The sequence below is a fragment of the Oncorhynchus clarkii genome, chromosome 5 (assembly GCF_045791955.1).
Source record: "Oncorhynchus clarkii lewisi isolate Uvic-CL-2024 chromosome 5, UVic_Ocla_1.0, whole genome shotgun sequence".
Classification (NCBI taxonomy): Eukaryota; Metazoa; Chordata; class Actinopteri; order Salmoniformes; family Salmonidae; genus Oncorhynchus; species Oncorhynchus clarkii.
Window position 1 is genome coordinate 55,822,490 of NC_092151.1, and position 19,904 is coordinate 55,842,393.

Below are 19,904 nucleotides of genomic sequence, written 5' to 3' on the forward strand. Positions count from 1 at the left end.
ACTTTACAACAACCATATGATTAAAGGTCATGAAGTTTAATCTGCAATTTTCTGTAGTTGTTCCTCACCAGCTGCAACCTGCGGCCATCGCCTGCATTGTGGAAAAATGAAGCAATATTGCCACAACTCAAATGTACAAATTAAGGTAATATGAGTCTCTCTCTCGCCAATTGCTAGTACACACATACTGTATATTTACAGTTTGTGGGTGTGTGATATGGGGTTTGGATAAACAAAATATTTCGACATTTCAAACTATGGAAACACTGCCATGTTGCACTGAGTCTTGCTGTTGGAAAACCACATCAGTGTCTGACTTTCGGCTGTAGCTGATGCAAATCCCCCGACTTCACTCCTCCACTTTCGTCTGCAGTTGGTTGGTTGCTTTGCTTTAGCCTTACCACTAAAGCCATAGCTAGGATTGTTCGATTTGAGAATGGCGCTCCTCCCTCGCCGCTTTTGCCCGTCACGGGCCATAAACCGGTGCACCACGGCTCAGGTCAATAGAACTCCCTCACTTGCAGTCAGATTGCCCGCATGTAAACATGGCTTTAACGCCTATGTAAACAGAGCACAGGGCTCCTCGTTTTGGACAGTCAACAAGTCAGGCATGTCTCTCGAAGGTGTATAGGAGTTTTAGACATTAGTAGTGCAGTAAATTATTTAGCAATATGTCTATGGAAGATCCGTTCTTCGTCGTCAAAGGGTAAGTAGCCAAGGCTTCACCAGATAACGTCAGCTTGTTACTAGTATCAAGTTTGCCATCAAGTCTGGCTTTAGCAAGGATGGCTAACGTTAGCTTGGAACAAAGGGGAATTGTAGTAGTTAGCTTTGTCGCTAGCAAGCTTAGCTATCTGTTTAGTCAGTTAGCAAATTACGTTCGTGTTTCACAGCCCAGCTGTCACAATGGCGAGAGGCATGGATAGCAATTTGCATTTTTGTGGCGCTTGTTGTTTATTGTCACGTTTAACTAACGTTTAACTTGCCCGACTCACTGAGGTAACGTTAGCTAGTTAACGTTACAATGTTAGATGATTCATATAAGATCGACAGCTATGGCAAATATTCTAATTTACTTTAAAAAAATATATATATATATATGAGTTGATGTAATGGTGTGGTTATATTAATATGCCTTTGTGACTAACGTTATGTCAACTTCAATGTCTTGCCAGCTACTGCTTAGCTATCCCGCCTTGATCATGAATCTCAGTTCCAATACATTACACATACAGTAGCCAAATTAGCTAACTTACTTAAGTCATTGGACGAAAACGTTTAGTTCTGTAAGTACTGTATTTTGTTAAGAGCCATGACGCGTGGTCTTAACATTAAAACAGATCGATTGCGCTACAGGTTTGGAAGCATAAGGACCTTATCTTTCATATCGGTGATAATAAAATAAAACTGTTAAATTGATACACACCTTCCTAAGGTTAGTGTTCCCACATGGCCATATCGCCACGTGTTTACGGAAAACAGACGGAAGACATATTACTACTTAACCTGTGCTAATTAACTATCTGCGTCTCCTGTGTGTAAACGGAACACCTGTGTGTAAACGGAAGATGGACGCCACTAACGTTGTCACTGAAAAATACTGTCGGCTGCAACTGTGTTAAAACAGTGTATAGTAACTGTATATTTTGCATTTGTTACATTAAAGTAAAGGCCTTTATATTTCTAGAACCTTACCGCAATTCTGAATAGGCCGTCATTGTAAATAACAATTTGTTCTTAAAACTGACTTGCCTAGTTAAATAAAAAATAAAGATGGGTGTATTTGGCTATTTTGTCTGCCCAAGCAAATTTGCTTCTAAACAGACCATGTCAGGTCCTTGGACTATAAGGAATAACGTTAGGTTCCTTTAGTCCAATATTGGGCTACCTCTTAGTATTGCATTTCTATGTGCTTTAGGTAGCTCAATACTGTTTTATTATAGACTTTTTCTATTCAACAAATCTCCAGTGAGGTCCAGAAGGCGGTGAACACTGCTCAAGAGCTGTACCATAGATGGAGTGAGCTGCTGCTGGATCCCAGTGGTGCTTCCAAGGAGGAGGTGGATTGGACCACCAATGAGTTGAGAAACAGTCTGCGGTCCATCGACTGGGACCTGGAAGATCTCGATGAGACCATCAATATCCTTTCAACAAAATAACTCTTAGTTTAACTTGCATAAATACTGGTTTATCAAAACATTGTGATCCGTGCTTCATCTGTGAATAGAATACAGTACTTTAAAGAGTACAGCATGCTGCAAGTGAAGTAGTTTAATCTTCATAGAGAGTAAAACGATTTGATTATCTATCATGTCTTTGTTGAATCGGCTATTCCTTAACAGTAAATGCAAGTATTGTTGAATCGAACCCTAAGAAGTTCAATCTGGACACAGTGGAGCTGTCCAAACGGAAAGGCTTCATCACAAGCACCAGACAAACTGTTAAGGTGAGTCAGGCCTAAGGCACACAGGCCTGAAGGATTCTAGTTTAACTTGCACTAGCCATCACACACACATAGTTTGAAGCAGCAGTAACCCTATCAAAAAGAATAGGGTTCCTGAACCTTCAGTGCTAGGACCCCTAATAATTAGAGATGTTGTATTTTCTTTATAGCCATTATCAGCCAATCTGGATATGATGGCTGGTGCATGCCTTTATTATTACATCCTGTTATTGAACATACTGTGTTTAATCTCAATGCTGTGTTCTATTTCAGGAAATGAAAGACCACATGTCCAGTCCGACAGCCTTAGCCATGTCCGACAAGAAAAACAGACAGGTGTGTAGCTCTATGTAACTATTGGGCTAAGATCTTACTGAAGCTATATATTTTTACTGTTTGTTACTCTGCATGTAATGATGCAGTATAACGGAATGCACTTCTCAAACGTGTAGCACGTTTTAGATCAGCAGGTTGCGTACTGCTTTATCTGATCATTGACACTGCAAACAGCCTCCGTTAGTGTTTGTCAGAGAGTAAGTGCAATTGGTATTGGCAGGATCCTCCTCACCATTTCAGTTGAGTGACCATGTCCACATACTTCAGCAGATCTCCTATGTAGTCATTGCTGCGCCACTTCTCCCTCAGGCTCTGTTAGGGGACAGTGGGTCTCAAGGCCCAATCTGGCAACCGGGACTCGACAAATATACCCGCCTGGACCAGGAGCTACAGACGGCCAACTCCCAGTTCATCGAGGAGCAGCAAACCCAGCAGCAGGTATAGCTAATAAAAATGTTTCATGCCTATGTACACACCCCTGTTGATTGCTGTACTTACTAGGTGCCGTATTTTACATTATTTTGAGAAGGAATAATTGTATTTATATTTTTACAGTTGTATCAGTTGCAACATACTTTGTGAAATGAATAATGTGACATAAGTCAGCGACGTTGATGTGTGTGTGTGTGTCAGCTCATGGCAGAGCAGCAGGATGACCAGCTGGAGCTGGTGTCTGGGTCCATCGGGGTGCTGAAGAACATGTCTGAGAGGATTGGCATGGAGTTGGATGAACAGACAGTGTATGTAAATATCCACTGATACACAACCACAGCAACATTAATCAATGACATGAGTATTAGAGTTTCAGGTCTACACAGATCATCAGGTGCCATATGTATCAAGCGTCTCAGACTAGGAGTGCTGATTTAGGCTCAGTTTAGACTTGTGGAAGATAATGAATAAGATTATATGGACAGGGGTACCTGATCCTAGATCAGCATTCCTACTCTGAGACACTTTATCAATACGGGTTTATATCTTTCCTGGTATCTACAAAGCACCATGTCTTCTCTCTTGTAGTATGCTGGATGACTTCTCCCATGAGATGGAAAGTACCCACTCCAGACTGGACAACGTCATGAAGAAGCTGGCCAAGGTCTCCAACATGACCACTGGTAAGTAACGCAGCATAGCCTCTTTATTCACCACCTTTCTACCTTGGTTAAAAATACACTTCAAAATTCAGGAACCATCTCCACTAATGCAAGTTATCAAAGTCTGCAACTTTTGGAGATGTGAGTTACAGAGGTTACTTAAGTGTGGTATTGTTGTGGATGTCTTTTGATGTTCCCTAATATGCCAGGCCACTTATATATGGGTGGTCATTAAAGATGATATATGCTTGAATTGAGAGAGAAGGCCCAGTCATTAGCTTCCTGTTTAAGGGAATGTCTGTGCAAGACAACTTGGAGTCAGCCAGGATCAGCAGCTGAAGAGGAAGGATAGGACCCCCCCCCCACCCACCTCCAAAAAATGGTGGCACCTCTTTATAAGGAAACCTTTTCAGGAAGCTTCCAACAGGAAGAACTCAGGAGACAAGGAGTCAAATGAAATCGGGTCATTTTTTTTAATGTCAGGATATCCAGTCGGTACTTTTCCCTGGCCCCTAGACTCCGGTCCTCAAGTACCCCCAACAGCACACATTCATGTTGTGGCCCCGGACAAAAACACCTGATTCAACTTGTCAAGGGCTTGATGATTAGTTGACAAGTAGAATTAGGTGTGCTTGTCCGGGCCACAACAAAAATATTAACTGTTGGGGGTCCTCGAGGGCATAGAGTTAGGAAACACTGCCCTAGACAATGTAATAAAAAATTTTAAAAAATTAACCTTTAACTAGGCAAGTCGGTTAAGAACAAATTCTTATTTACAATGACAGCCTAGGAACAGTGGGTTTAACTGCCTTGTTCAAGGGCAGAACGACAGATTTTTCCCTTGTTAGCTCAGGGATTTGATCTAGCAACCTTTCGGTTACTGGCCCAACGCACTAACCACTAGGCTACCTTCCGCCCCACTAGCGCTACCTGCGCTTAGGGTTTTATATTTGTACTTTATTGTATTATTTTTTTCCTGCTGCTTTTTGCTAGTTTTCTTTGCAATCTTCAAGTTGCAACTTTGAAGTTTAATATTTCAGGTCGAAAGACATGGTATTCTCCATAGAACATGAATTCCTAGTAGTTGGACCTCTCATGTCTGAACATGTCTGAAAGCAAGAAAAAGGTCAATTGCTCCTCTCATTGTTTGATACAGTTCACCCGCATTCTTTTCCGCTCGCTCTGTTTTTCTCTCTTTCTCTTGCAGACCGGCGACAGTGGTGTGCTATTGGTATTCTACTGGCCATTCTGTTTGTGGTCGTCATTCTCTTCTTCATCCTGTGATGACCAGACCGTCCACCACGACACACTCCCACTGACCCCCCTCACCCCTGTCTCCGTTTGACCATAGGGATGGACTTTACATGGTGTTGGGGAAACCATCCAAGGTTTCCATTGACATAGGGAGATGGCTATCTAACTCCGACCCCCTTTTTACTTCATACGCTGTATATACAGTGATGCTTCTGTGGCTGCTGCAGTTTCCTCTCAAGCAACGTTCTCAATCGTCGTTTCAGATACCTGCATTCAACTTAAACCTCCCTTGGCGTGAAATATTTAGTTTCTGTGCATGCACAATTTTAGGTAGGATGTGAATACTAATCCTGAAAATGTTTTACAGAAACCTGTTTGAGGTAAACCAGGGTAGTTCAAACTCCTTGTGGCATTTTAGTGTTAATATTCCGAATATTATGTATGAAGAAGACTAATCATTAGTGTATTTAGAGGGCCTTGTCTGTCGTTTCTCACTGAAAACCCCTACGGCTACCATGGTCATAGTTTTTAAAAATATATTTTGTTTTGTCGTGCACTGACTGTGTAACAGGTTTATACAAGTATATTAAACTTTATATATATAATCGTAGTTGGTCATAGTTAAAACAAAACACTGACGTAACAAGGAATATGATATATTGCTAAGCGGGTAGACGTATCACTAACCACACTAAAATGGATGAACTTAATGTTATTGTTTTTAATTCATTTATGTTCTCTCATTTTGTACTTAATGTATTTTTGGTATTTGCTTATACACTATCAACAGGTGTTTAACACCCGCCTGTGAAATCAAGTCACTTCCTGCAATACTGAATGGAAAGGAGCAAAACCATATACTTTTGTATCTCGAACCGGGCTCAAGCTTGATTTTAATGTCTCAATGTGAGCACTCTAATTTTGTGCGAAAATGTTTTCCTCAAGATGTCCTTTGCGTGCATGTCTTCATATGTCTGGTGTCTTTTAGCCAGTGTTTCAGCCCTTCTAAAGACTTCATAACATGCTTATAATCAGTATATGATACGCCCCCAGGCACTTCATAAATACTTGGTACAATTCAATTGGCAAGCTAGTGTCAACAGACCTTAAGTTGTTTATCTAAGCTACTAAGCGTCATGCATTTGTTTTTGAATGTGTTATGCAGTTTTTACAAGACCCTTATACCAAAGTGTTAAGTGTTCAACTGAAATGCTAATTGAGAAGCCTGACCTGCTTTCCCCCTGCCAGGAATTAGTGTTAAGGTTTATCAGTGTTACATGATGTTGGAATAAGGGGAAGGGACTGACTGAGTCACACCTGGGCTGTATTAATTAGGGCACACCGTAACAAAACATTTTGCAAAAAAATAGTGTTTCTTATTGGAGATGTTCAAGGTAGTCCCTGTTTAAGTCAGTTTTCTGTTTGTTGCGTAATGAATATGGCCCTGGTAGTTGCTGTGCTCTGCATAGCCAGTGCCTTAGGCTGATACTGTATGTATGTTATGCTGGGTCTAGAATGGTTCATTTTGGTCTCGCTTCCCAGTTCCTGCCCCCTACCTTGAAATTACATTTCAAAACGGTAACCAGAGTTCCAGGATGAGTCGTAAGTCAATGGTTGACTGAATATGCAGGCATGTTTTTTTTCTTCTGTTTTCAGTGTGTTCCTATACAGTTCAAGGAGAATGATACTGTTGTGTTAGCCTGGTTACCAGTCTGTTTAGCTAACGTTCCACTCCTTGTACTCTGTGTCATATGCCAAAGATGTATGTTTAGCATGACAGGAGTGGAAAAATGACCAAACAGACTGGTGTTATGTTAATTATCGTAGAAACCTGGTTACAGACTTTGATTCAATAGGTCTCCACTCGTTTGAGGACTTAATGTGAACATAACACATTAATTCACTATTTTAGGTTGAATGTCATATCAATCCACAGACCCTGAAGTCTTTATGGGAAATCAAGACCGTAAAACCATACATAAGAGGAATAAGGGTATTGTGATTGTACTACTGTATGAAATATAATGGACACTAGTGATCAAGGTTTTCTCTATGGCATTCTAATTCTGATCGTTTTTCACGAATCGGTCTTGACTGATCAGATGATTTTTGGAAAAGGATCTAATGTGAGTGGTCAAAGACCAATTGGTAGAGCAAAAAATCTTAACTGGACTGCCTGTGTAAACGCAACCTGTGAGTCTCAAAAGTTCTGAAAACACTCCTTTCAAAGGTCTTATAAAGTTAGCAAAATATATTGTATGTCTTTGTCTTTTATGAGTTAACACTACACGTTCACTGTACGAGAAATACAGTATTTCATTAGTGTGTCATTAGAGGTAGAAAACATTTTAACAATTTGTTTCTCAGTTTACTTAAATGTTTTCATTTTTTCACTTATCGGAAGTGTTATGTCTGGTAGGAAGAGTTTGACTTGGAGTTTACAATATTTGCATTTATTTCAGATTATGGACAATTTGAAGCATGATGGTGACCTAGACAATTATGTACCATCTCAAAATCACTTGTTTGTCACAAAAACAAAGTGTGTGTAAACTTTGTGAATCCTTTTGCAATGCTGTATTACGATACAAAGTACCTTGAGCATTAAATACTGTACTTATTGCGCAACCAAGTCCCTGGTGACAGTGATGGGTGACAGGTGGACGAGATGTTTGTGGAGAATGGGTACAGTCCATGGCGTTGTAAGTTATGGTGTGTTTTTGTTTGTGTGAAACTGTGTGTTCATGCTCCTGGAGTGTGTGAAAATACTTTTTACCCTTGAACTGTTCCCCTTGACCTCCATGTCATCATGGCTGAGCATATGTAGCTGAAGAGTCCTGAAAATAAAAGGATGCTGCAAAGATTCACTCTGTTTCAGCTCATTCCAATAAAATGATGTGATCAATTTGCTTGATTTGACTTTTTTTAAGGGTATATACAGTGCTGCAAAATAGTATTTAGTCAGCCACCAAGTGTGCAAGTTCTCCCACTTAAAAAGATGAGAGAGGCCTGTAATTTTCATCATAGGTACACTTCAACTATGACAGACAAAATGAGAAGAAAAGAAATCCAGAAAATCACATTGTAGGATTTTTTATGAATTTATTTGCAAATTATGGTGGAAAATAAGTATTTGGTCACCTACAAACAAGCAAGATTTCTGGCTCTCACAGACCTGTAACTTCTTTAACCTCTCTGTCCTCCACTCGTTACCTGTATTAATGGCACCTGTTTGAACTTGTTATCAGTATAAAAGACACCTGTCCACAACCTCAAACAGTCACTCTCCAAACTCCACTATGGTCAAGACCAAAGAGCTGTCAAAGGACACCAGAAACAAAATTTAGACCTGTACCAGGCTGGAAAGACTGAATCTGCAATAGGTAAGCAGCTTGGTTTGAAGAAATCAACTGTGGGAGCAATTATTAGGAAATGGAAGACATACAAGACCACTGATAATCTCCCTCGATCTGGGGCTCCACGCAAGGTCCCCCCCCCGTGGGGTCAAAATTATCACAAGAACGGTGAGCAAAAATCCCAGAACCACACGGGGGGACCTAGTGAATGACCTGCAGAGAGCTGGGACCAAAGTAACAAAGCCTACCATCAGCAAGGGCATTGAAGATGAAACGTGGCTGGGTCTTTCGGCATGACAATGATCCCAAACACACCCCCCGGGCAACGAAGGAGTGGCTTTGTAAGAAGCATTTCAAGGTCCTTGAGTGACCTAGCCAGTCTCCAGATCTCAACCCCATAGAAAATCTTTGGAGGGAGTTGAAAGTCCGTGTTGCCCAGCAACAGCCCCAAAACATCACTGCTCTAGAGGAGATCTGCATGGAGGAATGGGCCAAAATACCAGCAACAGTGTGTGAAAACCTTGTGAAGACTTACAGAAAACGTTTGACCTCTTGTCATTGCCAACAAAGAGTATAAACTTTTGTTATTGACCAAATACTTATTTTCCACCACAATTTGCAAATAAATTCATTAAAAATCCTACAATGTGATTTTCTGGATTATTTTTTTTCTCATTTTGTCTGTCACAGTTGAAGTGTACCTATGATGAAAATTACAAGCCTCTCTCATATTTTTAAGTGGGAGAACTTGCACAATTGGTGGCTGACTAAATACTTTTTTGCCCCACTGTAGGCCTAGCTCAAGATAGAAATTGGTACTAGTCACAGATCTAGAATCAGAATAACCTTACCTGATCTTAACCATTTAGCAGGATAATAAATGATCTGACCTTGTTTCTACTCAGGAATGTGATTCTTCCTGATGAATCAAATCCTGATTTCTAGATATACGATGGTGTCCCGATCACAACCCTTCTACTCCAAGTGGCTCCATATTTTCATGGGATATCTTGGTTGAATAGGAGGTATGTTATGGTTGTAAGAGGAAAATGAGAGCTGGGGTTAATGTCAGTGGGGCCAGCTGTCGGCCGGCAGTGGCAGTTTGAGTTTGAGACGTTGTCTATTGATTCAGACAGCCAACAGAGAGCTTCTCGTTGAACACCACTGAGCAGTGGTTGAACTCAGGTCAAATGACAGATGGCCCTTTACTCTCATGTTTCCCCTCCCTCCCTGTTTTTCCTTTGTCCGGAGAGGAAATGATTAGTCATCTACACCTGGGTACCCTACACAAACACAGCCCTCAACCCTGAATACAACACTCAGTATCTTTTGGAAAGACAATGGTTTTCATGAAGCCAGACAAGTATAATATAACGCTGACGCCATGTTTTTCCTCCTGACATTGTGATGTTTACACCCCCATGTTCCACTAAGGGCAGGAGCTTCATAGGATCCAGGAAGGGATCGAGACTGCTATGAGGGGATGTTTAGAAGTCACTAATATGTGCAAATCTCCATGTAAAAAGAGGGAAATTGCTGAATGTGTGTGTGTGCATTCATATGTGCCTGGCTATGTGAACTTGTGTTTGTACAGTAGGAGCCAGAGGTGTGGACCAGAGTCACAAATTTGATGACTTGATAGAAAATAAAACAACTTGAGACTTGCCTTGGACTTGGAGCCTCAAGACTCGATTTAGACTTGAGACTGATGACTTCAATTATCTGGCCAGATATTGTAACATTTTGCCACTGGACAACAGAATAGCTAGTAAAACGCACTCTGGCCTTTACTTGGACCAGCAAACTGTCAATCAAAACAGGTCAGTTTACCTACAGTAGTGCAGTGAGAAAGTTTTGGGTGGGTCACCCGAGTGTCAAACTGAATGGGAAAAAATACATTTAAAAAAACTCATAACTTCTCAATTAGCGAAAAAAAAAGTAATGCATATTTTAATTGGCTAGATATAGCCTACCATCTGTATTTTATATTTATACTTTTGTTTATTCGATCAGGTTACTGACACAGGCCTATTGTCATCAGCATTGGCGCGCAAAGGCGTGCGCACGTGTCCAGATTCGTGATCAAAAAGCACTTGTTTAATTTTCTCCTGTTTTTCCTGGCAAAAACAGAGTAACATACCTACGTTAATATTATCAATATAACATTCAGTGTGGCAATCTGCAACGGACACATCTTGTCTCCGCGTTCTACGGACAATTCCTTCGACCTCACGGCTTGGTTTTTGCTCTGCACTGCACCGTCCACTGTGGGACCTTATATAGACAGCCTTTCCAAATCATGTCCAATCATTTGAATTTACCACAGGTGGACTCCAATCAAGTTGTCGAAACATCAAGAATGAACCTGAGCTCAATTTCGAGTCTGAATACTTAGGTAAATAAGGGATTTCTATTATTTATTTATTTTTTAAATGGGCAAAAAATGTCTAAAAACCTATTTTTCTTTGTCATCATGGGGAATGGTGTGTAGATTGATTAAGGAAAAAAAATATGTAATCTATTTTAAAATAAGACTAACGTAACAAAATGTGGGAAAGGTCAAAGGGTCTGAATACTTTCCGAAAGCACTGTATGCAAAAATAGTTTGGTGATCAAGAATAAGAAACTGTTTATTTTGCATGCTCACCAGCAATGGGGCATCACGCAACAATTACTAGCATAGGCTTACTGGTCTTTTGGAAGTTGATAATGGAGTTATAAAGCTTGCATTTGGAATTTGTTGTCAAAATAAATTATTACATAATCAACATGTGTGGTAGACAAAATAATGAAAGGGTCTGTCTGGTAGACTCAATAAATATACACATTTCAGATTTTGGGACCTTGAGACTATAAGGCTCTATCTGCACTAAGCATAGTTCTGAGATATAGAACATCAGTTTTCACATCCCAGATCTCAGAACTGTTTTGTAGTGAATTGTTTGTTCATAACCCATTAAGGTCCTCAGCTTAAAGGTACCTGTGCTTCCAATCTTGAGACATTTGTAAATTCGTTTTTTAAGGGGGTGCAATTGCAGATAGAACCGTATGGCTCTGAAATGTCAATCTAGGTTCAGTCATAGGGTTTTATTTGGCTCTTCTCAATTAGACATGTTCAGTTTTTAAGAAGACTGTAGCTATTTGAATACATACATGATAGAATAACACTATTTTACCAAAATAGAGTCAGAACACATGATCAAAGACATTAAGAAATGGATGATGGTCATTATGGTCATGTCATCACTGAACAACAATGTGACATCATTTACTTTAAGATTTCTGACAGTGTTTTTTGTTGTTGCTTGCCTGCCATTATTGCTGGCTAGACTAGCCTAGACCATACTTAGAGGGAGATGGCAAAGACGTGTTCTGATTGGGCCGTCTGTATTTGTTCAGGCTTGTGATTGGATTACAGATAGAACCTTATAGTGCCAAGTTCAAATGGGTTTATGCAGATAGAACTTTATAGTTGTTCAATTTTTGTACTTAAAATGTACTTTTTCAAAAATATTACTTTACAGACATATGAAGAACCATCTAAAGATACATGTGACTAACTCATTTTTGACTAAAATGTCAGATATAACCTTCTAGTCCCAAGGTCTCGATTTGTAGTTGAACAAGTCATTTTATGTATAGATTTTTTTATTTTATTGACTTGACTTGCTCTAAGAATGCACGACTTGGACTTGACTCAAGACTAGACCCGTTTGTTCTACTTTGGAGTCGACTTGAACCTTGTAACTTGAGACTCGAACCTTGTGACTTGAGACTCGAACCTTGTGACTTGAGACTTGGACCTTGTGACTTGAGACTTGAAACTTGTGACTTGAGACTTGGACCTTGTGACTTGAGACTTGCTTGTGACTCGAAAAATTGTTACCTGGTCCCACTTCTGGTAGGAGCACACAGGTAGGGGGTGTCCAAAAGACTGGAGGGGGTTGGTGTATTTGGTGGAGCGCAGGTGCATGGTGCAGGATCCCTGCTCCTCTGTCTTGTTCACCAAAAGATGGAGATAGGGGCCAGCTGAGCACACACTCCCATAGAGAGGAGAAGGAGGAGGGGTTTCACCCAGCTCCTCTAGACAGCTGGTGTCAGTAGCTTTGCAAAGCAGCCTGGGGGCTCGGACATTGTGAATATTGACATACAAGAGAGAGGCAGTCGAGTTGTTTCCTTTGCTGAATTCTAAATGGACAAATCCAATGAGTCACAATAAGTCAGCATTCTATTTACACTGTATATACAGAAGTATGTGGACACCCTTTCAAATTAGTGGATTCGGCTATTTCAGCCTTACCCGTTGCTGATAGGTGTATAATTTAGAGCACACAGCCATGCAATCTCCATAGACAAACACTGGCAGTAGAGTGGCTTTACTGAAGAGCTCAGCTACTTTCAACGTGGCACCGTCATAGGATACCACCTTTCCAACAAGTTAGTTAATCAAATTTCTGCCCTGAAATCTCTGGAGTAATGAATCACACTTCACCATCTGGCAGTCCAACGGATGCCAGAAGAACGCTACCTGCACAAATGCATAGTGCCAACTGTACAGTTTGGTGGAGGAGGACTAATGATCTTAGGCTGTTTTTCATGGTTTGGACTAGGCCCCTTAGTTCCAGTGAAGGGAAATCTTAACACAATAGCATACAACATTCTAGACAATTCTGTGTTTCCAACTTTGTGGCAACAGTTTAGGGAAGGCCCTTTCCTGTTTCAGTATGACAATGCCCGCGTGCACAAAGCAAGGTCCATACAGAAATGGTTTGTCGAGATCGGCGTGGAAGAACTTGAGTGGCCTGCACAGAGCCCTGACCTCAACCCCATCGAACACCTTTGGGATGAATTGGAACGCTGACTGCGAGCCGCGCCTAATCATCCAAAATCAGTACTTTACCTCACGAATGCTCTTGTGGCTGAATGGAATCAAGTCCCCGCAGCAATGTTCCAACATCTAGTGGAAAGCCGTCCCAGAAGAGTGGAGGCTGTTAGAGAAGCAAATTATTTTGGAACGAGATGTTTGATGAGCAGGTGTCCACATACTTTAGGTCATATAGTGTATATATATATACTATATGACCTAAAGTATGTGGACACCTGCTCATCAAACATCTCGTGTTTGAGCATTCGTGAGGTAACACAAGAGCATTCGTGAGGTAAATTCTATCTACTTGACGGTTAGAGGTCTGACAGGGTGAGAGTGGTGGTGGTGATATACTAACTCCATGTTATCAGAGGGATTTTGGGGGCAAGGTATTGACCACTCTAACACCTTTCTTCAGACCACATGAAGCCCTGGCTACTGTACACACCTGTCTCCTCTTCCTTCATTCATCCCTCTTTCACCTCTCTTTCACCTCTCTTTCTAAAAGGCAAAGAGGCCACTGACTCAAGCGGCGAAACCTATACGGTCGTGAGATCTAAACAGTCATGAGATTTGTAGATGCTGTGAAGATGCTCCTGAGTGGCGCAGCGGTCTAAGGCACTGCATCTCAGCACAAGAGGTGTCACTACAGACACCCTGGTTCAAATCCAGGCCGGCCGTGATTGGGAAGCCCATAGGGCAGTGCACAATTGGGCCAGTGTCGTCCGGGTTTGGATGGTGGCCGTCATTGTAAATGAGAATTTGTTCTTAACTGACTTGCCTAGTTAATAAATAAAGGTTAAAAAAAAATGCTGCTTGTTCTTGAACTGAAGCTGATGTCATTTACATCGAGGAGGACACTTCATGTCAGACCATGCTGATATATCAGATTGTGTGTAATTTGAATAGGGCAATATTAAATGAGAAGTGATTGTATGTTCCGATTCAAGGCATGAAAGAACGCGGGTAGTTCACATTCTTTTATTTGAACCATAGATATAAATAAATAAGAAAATACATATATTGAATGACAGTGAAAAGTCTCTGTTCTGTGCACACTTTAATACTGATGAAGGATGTGGAATGACTCCTCAAATGTCGATGCTTTCCTATCGTCACGGTCACACGCGTGTAATGACCTCTAGGACCACGTGTTTGCTGTTGAAAGGTCCAAATAATTTACTACACATTTTCCCGAATGTGTCTGTCTAAATTCTCATCAACTTCTCGGATCTACTTTCTCATCGTTTACAACCCAATGGTTTGACAATGTCTTTCTTTAGACAATCAACCAAATACTTTGGCAGTTATTGCTTTGTGTACAATGCATTCTTGTAATGACATTAACAACAAAAAAACTATCAGCAGCATTGGAAAGGTCTTTGTCCATTGACGGACAAATCCTAAATTCAGAACCCTGACTGACAACATCAGGGTGTCTGAAAACCAACCAGGAATGACCTAAAAAAAAAAGGACTGATGATAAGATAGCCTGGTCCCAGATCAGGCATGACAATGACCGTATGAGTTGGCAAGACGGTATTAACAGATCTTGGACCAGGCTCCTGATAAAAGTGGATGCTTTTCAGTCACAACCGTGACCTTCTGAGTGATAGAACTTAAATCCTATTTGGGTACTGCGCATTTATATGGTAAAGTGTAAACAAATATTGATTCTACTTTGTTTGGCAAACACACACAAGCAGAGAGGAAAGTGGATGATCCTTCGGTACAATCAAGACGGCATGGATAGTGTTGTTGATCCACTAGGACCGAGGAAGACAAACAAAATGTACGTTTGAGGCCATGCGTGTTGGGTTTTGAAACGCTGCCATTTTCAAGTTCGTTATTACTGAGACAATTGACCAAATGTAGATAGTTGTGACACCTTATTCTCATCCCATTCTTTGGAGTAAGTCGTACCTTTTTAGCCTGCGTGCCTGACTTTTTCTGCATTCAACAACACAAACATGGTCAAAGACAAGTTGGTTAAAGCACAACTAGACTGGCACCCGGGCTAGTTCCTTGTAACTATTGCAGTAAACAGGACACACCATTGGAAGATACTATAGAGAAATGTGACTTATTCTTGACTTAGACTTCCGAACTCAAGACATCGACTCCTTCATTTCTTGTCAGACTTCATCTACTCTGTGCTATCCAGAGTACTTCATCTACTCTGTGCTATCCAGAGTACTTCATCTACTCTGTGCTATCCAGAGTACTTCATCTACTCTGTGCTATCCAGAGTACTTCATCTACTCTGTGCTATCCAGAGTACTTCATCTACTCTGTGCTATCCAGAGTACTTCATCTCCATAGTGCTTCAGTTCATATCCAAGACATACGTTTATTATTAGTCCAAGACTGAAAAACGCAAGTCTTCTTTTTCAGTTAGGATTATGTCCCATAGTTCCATTCACTCCACAAGGCTGGCTAGGCAAAATTAGCATCTTGGACTCGAAGAGACTGCAAACTGCTAGGTTTGTTTAAATGGTATGACTTTTGAGATGTTTCATGTCATCTCTGTTGCTAACCCACACAAATCCAGATCTGGTTTCTGACTAAACCAATAAAAACATGATTCAATTGCATAAAGATGCATGGAACAATACTGTAGGAGATTGTTAAATACCTCATAACAGAGGATCTCCTACCAGACTGTATTATTGATGTGTGAGCTGCTGAAACCTTTGTGCATTACCTGTAATGATAAAAAATAAAAAATAAAAATTGTTTTGTACTGCTGTGTTTTAAAAAGAGGTACAGTAAGGAGCACCTGACACCAAAGAACTCAAGGAAAAATACACAACAGGACATGAGGAAACATAACAGGACATGAGACAGCTACTGCTCATATAGCAACTCCATGTGACCCATATAGGAGAGCAAATCGTGTCAAACATCTTGATGTGTCTTCAGAAGAATAATGCTCTATTTAGAGAGAAGACATTATTACTGCTGTCAAAGCAAGCAGGCATAGAAATAGCCACAGTCATAAAGCCGATCACACACACTGTCCCTCTGTCATACCCCCAACACCCCAGGTTTCCATGGGGTTTGTGGTTTCTGTGGCGTTGATGGTTGCCATGGCGTCTGTGGTTGCCATGACATTGCCGGTTTCCATGGCATTGCCGGTTTCCATGGTGTCTCCACTGTAACCGGCGGTCCTCAGGTTGCCTAGCGAGGAGGGGGGAGTCTCCTGTGTCGGAGCACGCGGATAGAGGCTATGTTGTCCTGGGTCATTAGGCAAGTCACCAGGTCCAGACTGAGACCAGCCACCTTCTCACCGTTCACCTCCAGCAGCTCGTCTCCCACTCCCAACAGCCCCGCATACAGCTTCTCTGTGCTGCTGTCGCCCATCTCCTCCACGTACACACCTACAAGACAGACAGGATAAAGTACAGGAGCGTGTTGCTGGTAAGGCCACACAAACATTTTCACACCTTATTTATAACACACGGACAGGCAATAGTGATACCACAGGAGAGGAGTATCACTACCAACACATACACCTTACTGGTTACACACATTTACACCGGTAGGATCATAGGGGAGGAGCACACACACACACGGCTAATATAAAATACAACCTTAGGACACAGGAGAGGAAATCATGACCTAACACACACACACACACACACACACACACACAGGGCACATACATTACTAACACACAAACAGCAAAGGAATACAACACTAAACACACATTCAACTGCAGGACAGGAGAGAAGTAAGAAGATGAACAACACCTCGAGCACACAGAAGGGGGACATTCTAATAAACAGCACATGATTACAGAGCACGACATTAGAAAAGACAACCAAAACAACAGGGCAAATCCTAGCCTGGTACCAAACTGTTTCTGTTCATGGCCTAGCCTGGTCCAGACCAATGGCGAGACAATGACCATAGAAGTTGGTAACAGCACAAACAGATCTGAGGTCAGGCCAGGCAGAGCCAAGCTCTCCTGTCCTTATGTACCCGAGTCTGGTCGTCCTTTGCCCCGGGAGATGAGGAAGCCGAATGGGCCGTCGGGGGGTCTGCTAAGCTCCAGCAGAAGGGTCCCATCAGGGAAGGCTTGGGCCACCCTCCCCACAGAGCGCACCCCGCTAGGGCAGCCCACATCCTCCACACTCAGAGCCCTCTGAAATCCCCTACTGGAAAGACAGGACAGCAGAGTTGCAGTGACACATATGGGGCACCATTTGTAGCATGCAATAAATATTCATTCGTTATCACAAAATCCAAACATTGCAGTCTTTGACACAGGCTCAGATGTCACCATGCAGAGTTTGGAGAATGGACATAGCAATCTATGCTCCCAGGTGGTGTCCTGAATAATAGGTCGACCCTTAGATCTTTATTAAGATTTATTTGACCTAATACCACCTCTGCAATACTACTGGATGTGCGCATGTAATCTTGTTGTATAGATTAATCCCGCTCAGTATGGCCATTAGGGTTTCAAACGAGGTATACTGACGCATTTCCACATTACGTCATCCTATAGAAAATGCTATTTTATTTCAAATCAAATTTTATTTGTCACATACACATGGTTAGCAGATGTTAATGCGAGTGTAGCGAAATGCTTGTGTAATAAGTAATAAGCAATGAAGGTCAATGGAGAGACAAAGAAAAAAGTGTGCTGCCTCGTGCCATTTCCCGTTTTATAACGTACATAATGAAGTCATTGCATGTGGGGGGGGGGGGGGGGGGGGGTATGGGGGTGGTCTGCTCCCTACATTAAGGTCTTTATGGCAGAAGCCCCTCCCCAGCCCACTTCCCAGAGAGCCACGTAGCTCGGTCCATATATAGCAAGGCTGTCATGTCCCTAGCCGATCAGGTTTCTGACTGCCTCTCGAGGACGGCTATCTAAGCGCAAGGCTGGAGCAGGAATGCCCTCGTCTCTGGTCTCTCCTGGATCAGCTACCGGTCCACTCATGTAGACATACACATGCACGCACGCACAGGCAGTGTCAACAACATCACCCGAACAGTCCGTGTTCAATTTCACCCCTGCTCCCACCTTTCCAAGTCCATAATGATGTGATGTTGCGATAGTCTACTGGGTTCCATGTCTTTTTTGTTGTTGTAGGCAGCACATTGACTCGGACACCCCCTCAGACCCAGTAAATGGAAACTATTCGGTTACACAACACATTCGGCAGCCGTCCATGCATACCAGAGATATGAGATCAACGGAGACTTGAGCACATGCCAGCATTGTAATCTCCTATCAGGAAGGATCGACGTTGACTTCATTCATAATATTAAATCAGTGTGCAAGTTTTAAACCGTGACAGATAGTTGGATGTTAGATAACCTTACATTACTGTAACAGTTGCCTATGTGTATGTTGCTGATGCCATAGCTCTAATGTGTGTGTGCATGTCTGTTAATGTTGTACCTGAGAGCAGGGCTGCTGGGTTTGTCTCCAGATGTGTACGCACTGGAGCGATCTTTCTTCTTTGACGACTGTAAATTCTGGACTGATGACGATTTCCTCAGCTGCATAAAGGGTGACCCCTGGTGGTAAGAAATTAACATGACAGTAACCCTGTCAGCTTCCACAATATTGGTGCATTTAGATTTCTTCATAAAGCATAATGTTACCAAATATACTCTTTATAGCATAGTTGTGTGAAATCATGTATATTTATACTTCTATTACACACTTTTCTATTCATCATGTTCCAGTCAACTAAACTCAATATTCTTATAGATTAAGCAGAGTTTGACAGACAAAGTGGCACTCTCAGACTACAAGCACGGTTCAAATCCATAGAATTCCCTATAATTCAAGAGATACGTTTGACATGACAAAGGAAGGTATTCTGTCACCATGCGTAGGGATTGGAGCGAAGGTGCTTTCCTCAGCTGGCTGGGGTCTGGGCACTTGGGGGTGCCGAGGCTGGGACCGGGGTTGGAGGTGGGGCCAGGAGAGGCCGGGGGGAGGCCACGGGGCTGGAAGCTAAGCTGCTCCATGCTACTGGAGCGCCCTTTACCCAGCTTCCCCACTCCATTTAGGCCGATGGCGGAGAAGAAACGACGCAGAGAGAGCTTGGATCTGCCCTCCCGCTGCTCTGTCTCCACCCTTACCCTCCTGTGAAAAGAAAGAGAGATGAGCAACGCCACAAAAAAACAAAAAGGCAGAGGCTGTGGATCTGAATGCAACCACCCTGTTCCGGCCCCATCCCTTCCCCTGGAACCATCTTCCCCAGAGCTAAAGGTCCATATCACATTCTACACATGTTTCTTTCCCCCTACAGACACATTTTACAGACATGTGGTCACCCTCACTGTCAATCGTGAAAGTAAATTCAGTTCAAGTTTTACCGGTGAAACATCCATGCAGCATCTGCATGTTAACCGTTCTCAATCAGTTTCATGGGAATATATTTATTTACACAGAGTAACCCACAATATCAAAGTGAAGAAGAAAAAAAAAGTGTCTGAAAATGAACTACAATTAAAACCCCCTATCTGGATAAGTGAACATCCTGAGTTAATACTCGGTGGAACCACCTTTTGCTTGAATTACAGCCATG

General features: G+C 41.9%; 2 protein-coding genes across 5 annotated transcripts in view; one reads left to right on the forward strand and one right to left on the reverse strand.

The window, feature by feature from the left end:
* The first annotated feature begins 503 nt into the window (after positions 1-503).
* On the forward strand, positions 504-8,032 carry LOC139409031 (syntaxin-6-like). The gene is made up of 8 exons (XM_071153683.1): positions 504-706; positions 1,970-2,138; positions 2,351-2,446; positions 2,717-2,779; positions 3,089-3,217; positions 3,413-3,519; positions 3,800-3,894; positions 5,081-8,032. Exons 1-8 carry the CDS (start codon positions 672-674, stop codon positions 5,155-5,157), a joined length of 771 nt encoding a protein of 256 aa, XP_071009784.1. The 5' UTR covers positions 504-671; the 3' UTR covers positions 5,158-8,032.
* Positions 8,033-14,315: 6,283 nt separating this feature from the next.
* Positions 14,316-19,904, reverse strand: part of LOC139409032 (KIAA1614 ortholog) — a 28,368-nt gene continuing 22,779 nt past the window's right edge. For 3 of the 4 annotated variants that reach the window (XM_071153687.1, XM_071153686.1, XM_071153684.1), the window contains exons 7-10: positions 19,198-19,459; positions 18,764-18,882; positions 17,335-17,510; positions 14,316-16,730 (exon numbers count right to left, since the gene is read on the reverse strand). In XM_071153687.1, the coding sequence (XP_071009788.1) occupies positions 16,531-16,730; positions 17,335-17,510; positions 18,764-18,882; positions 19,198-19,459 (757 nt within the window). In that variant the 3' untranslated portion in view covers positions 14,316-16,530. The remainder of the gene's footprint in view (positions 16,731-17,334; positions 17,511-18,763; positions 18,883-19,197; positions 19,460-19,904) is intronic. The other variant, XM_071153688.1, reaches the window with a different exon arrangement.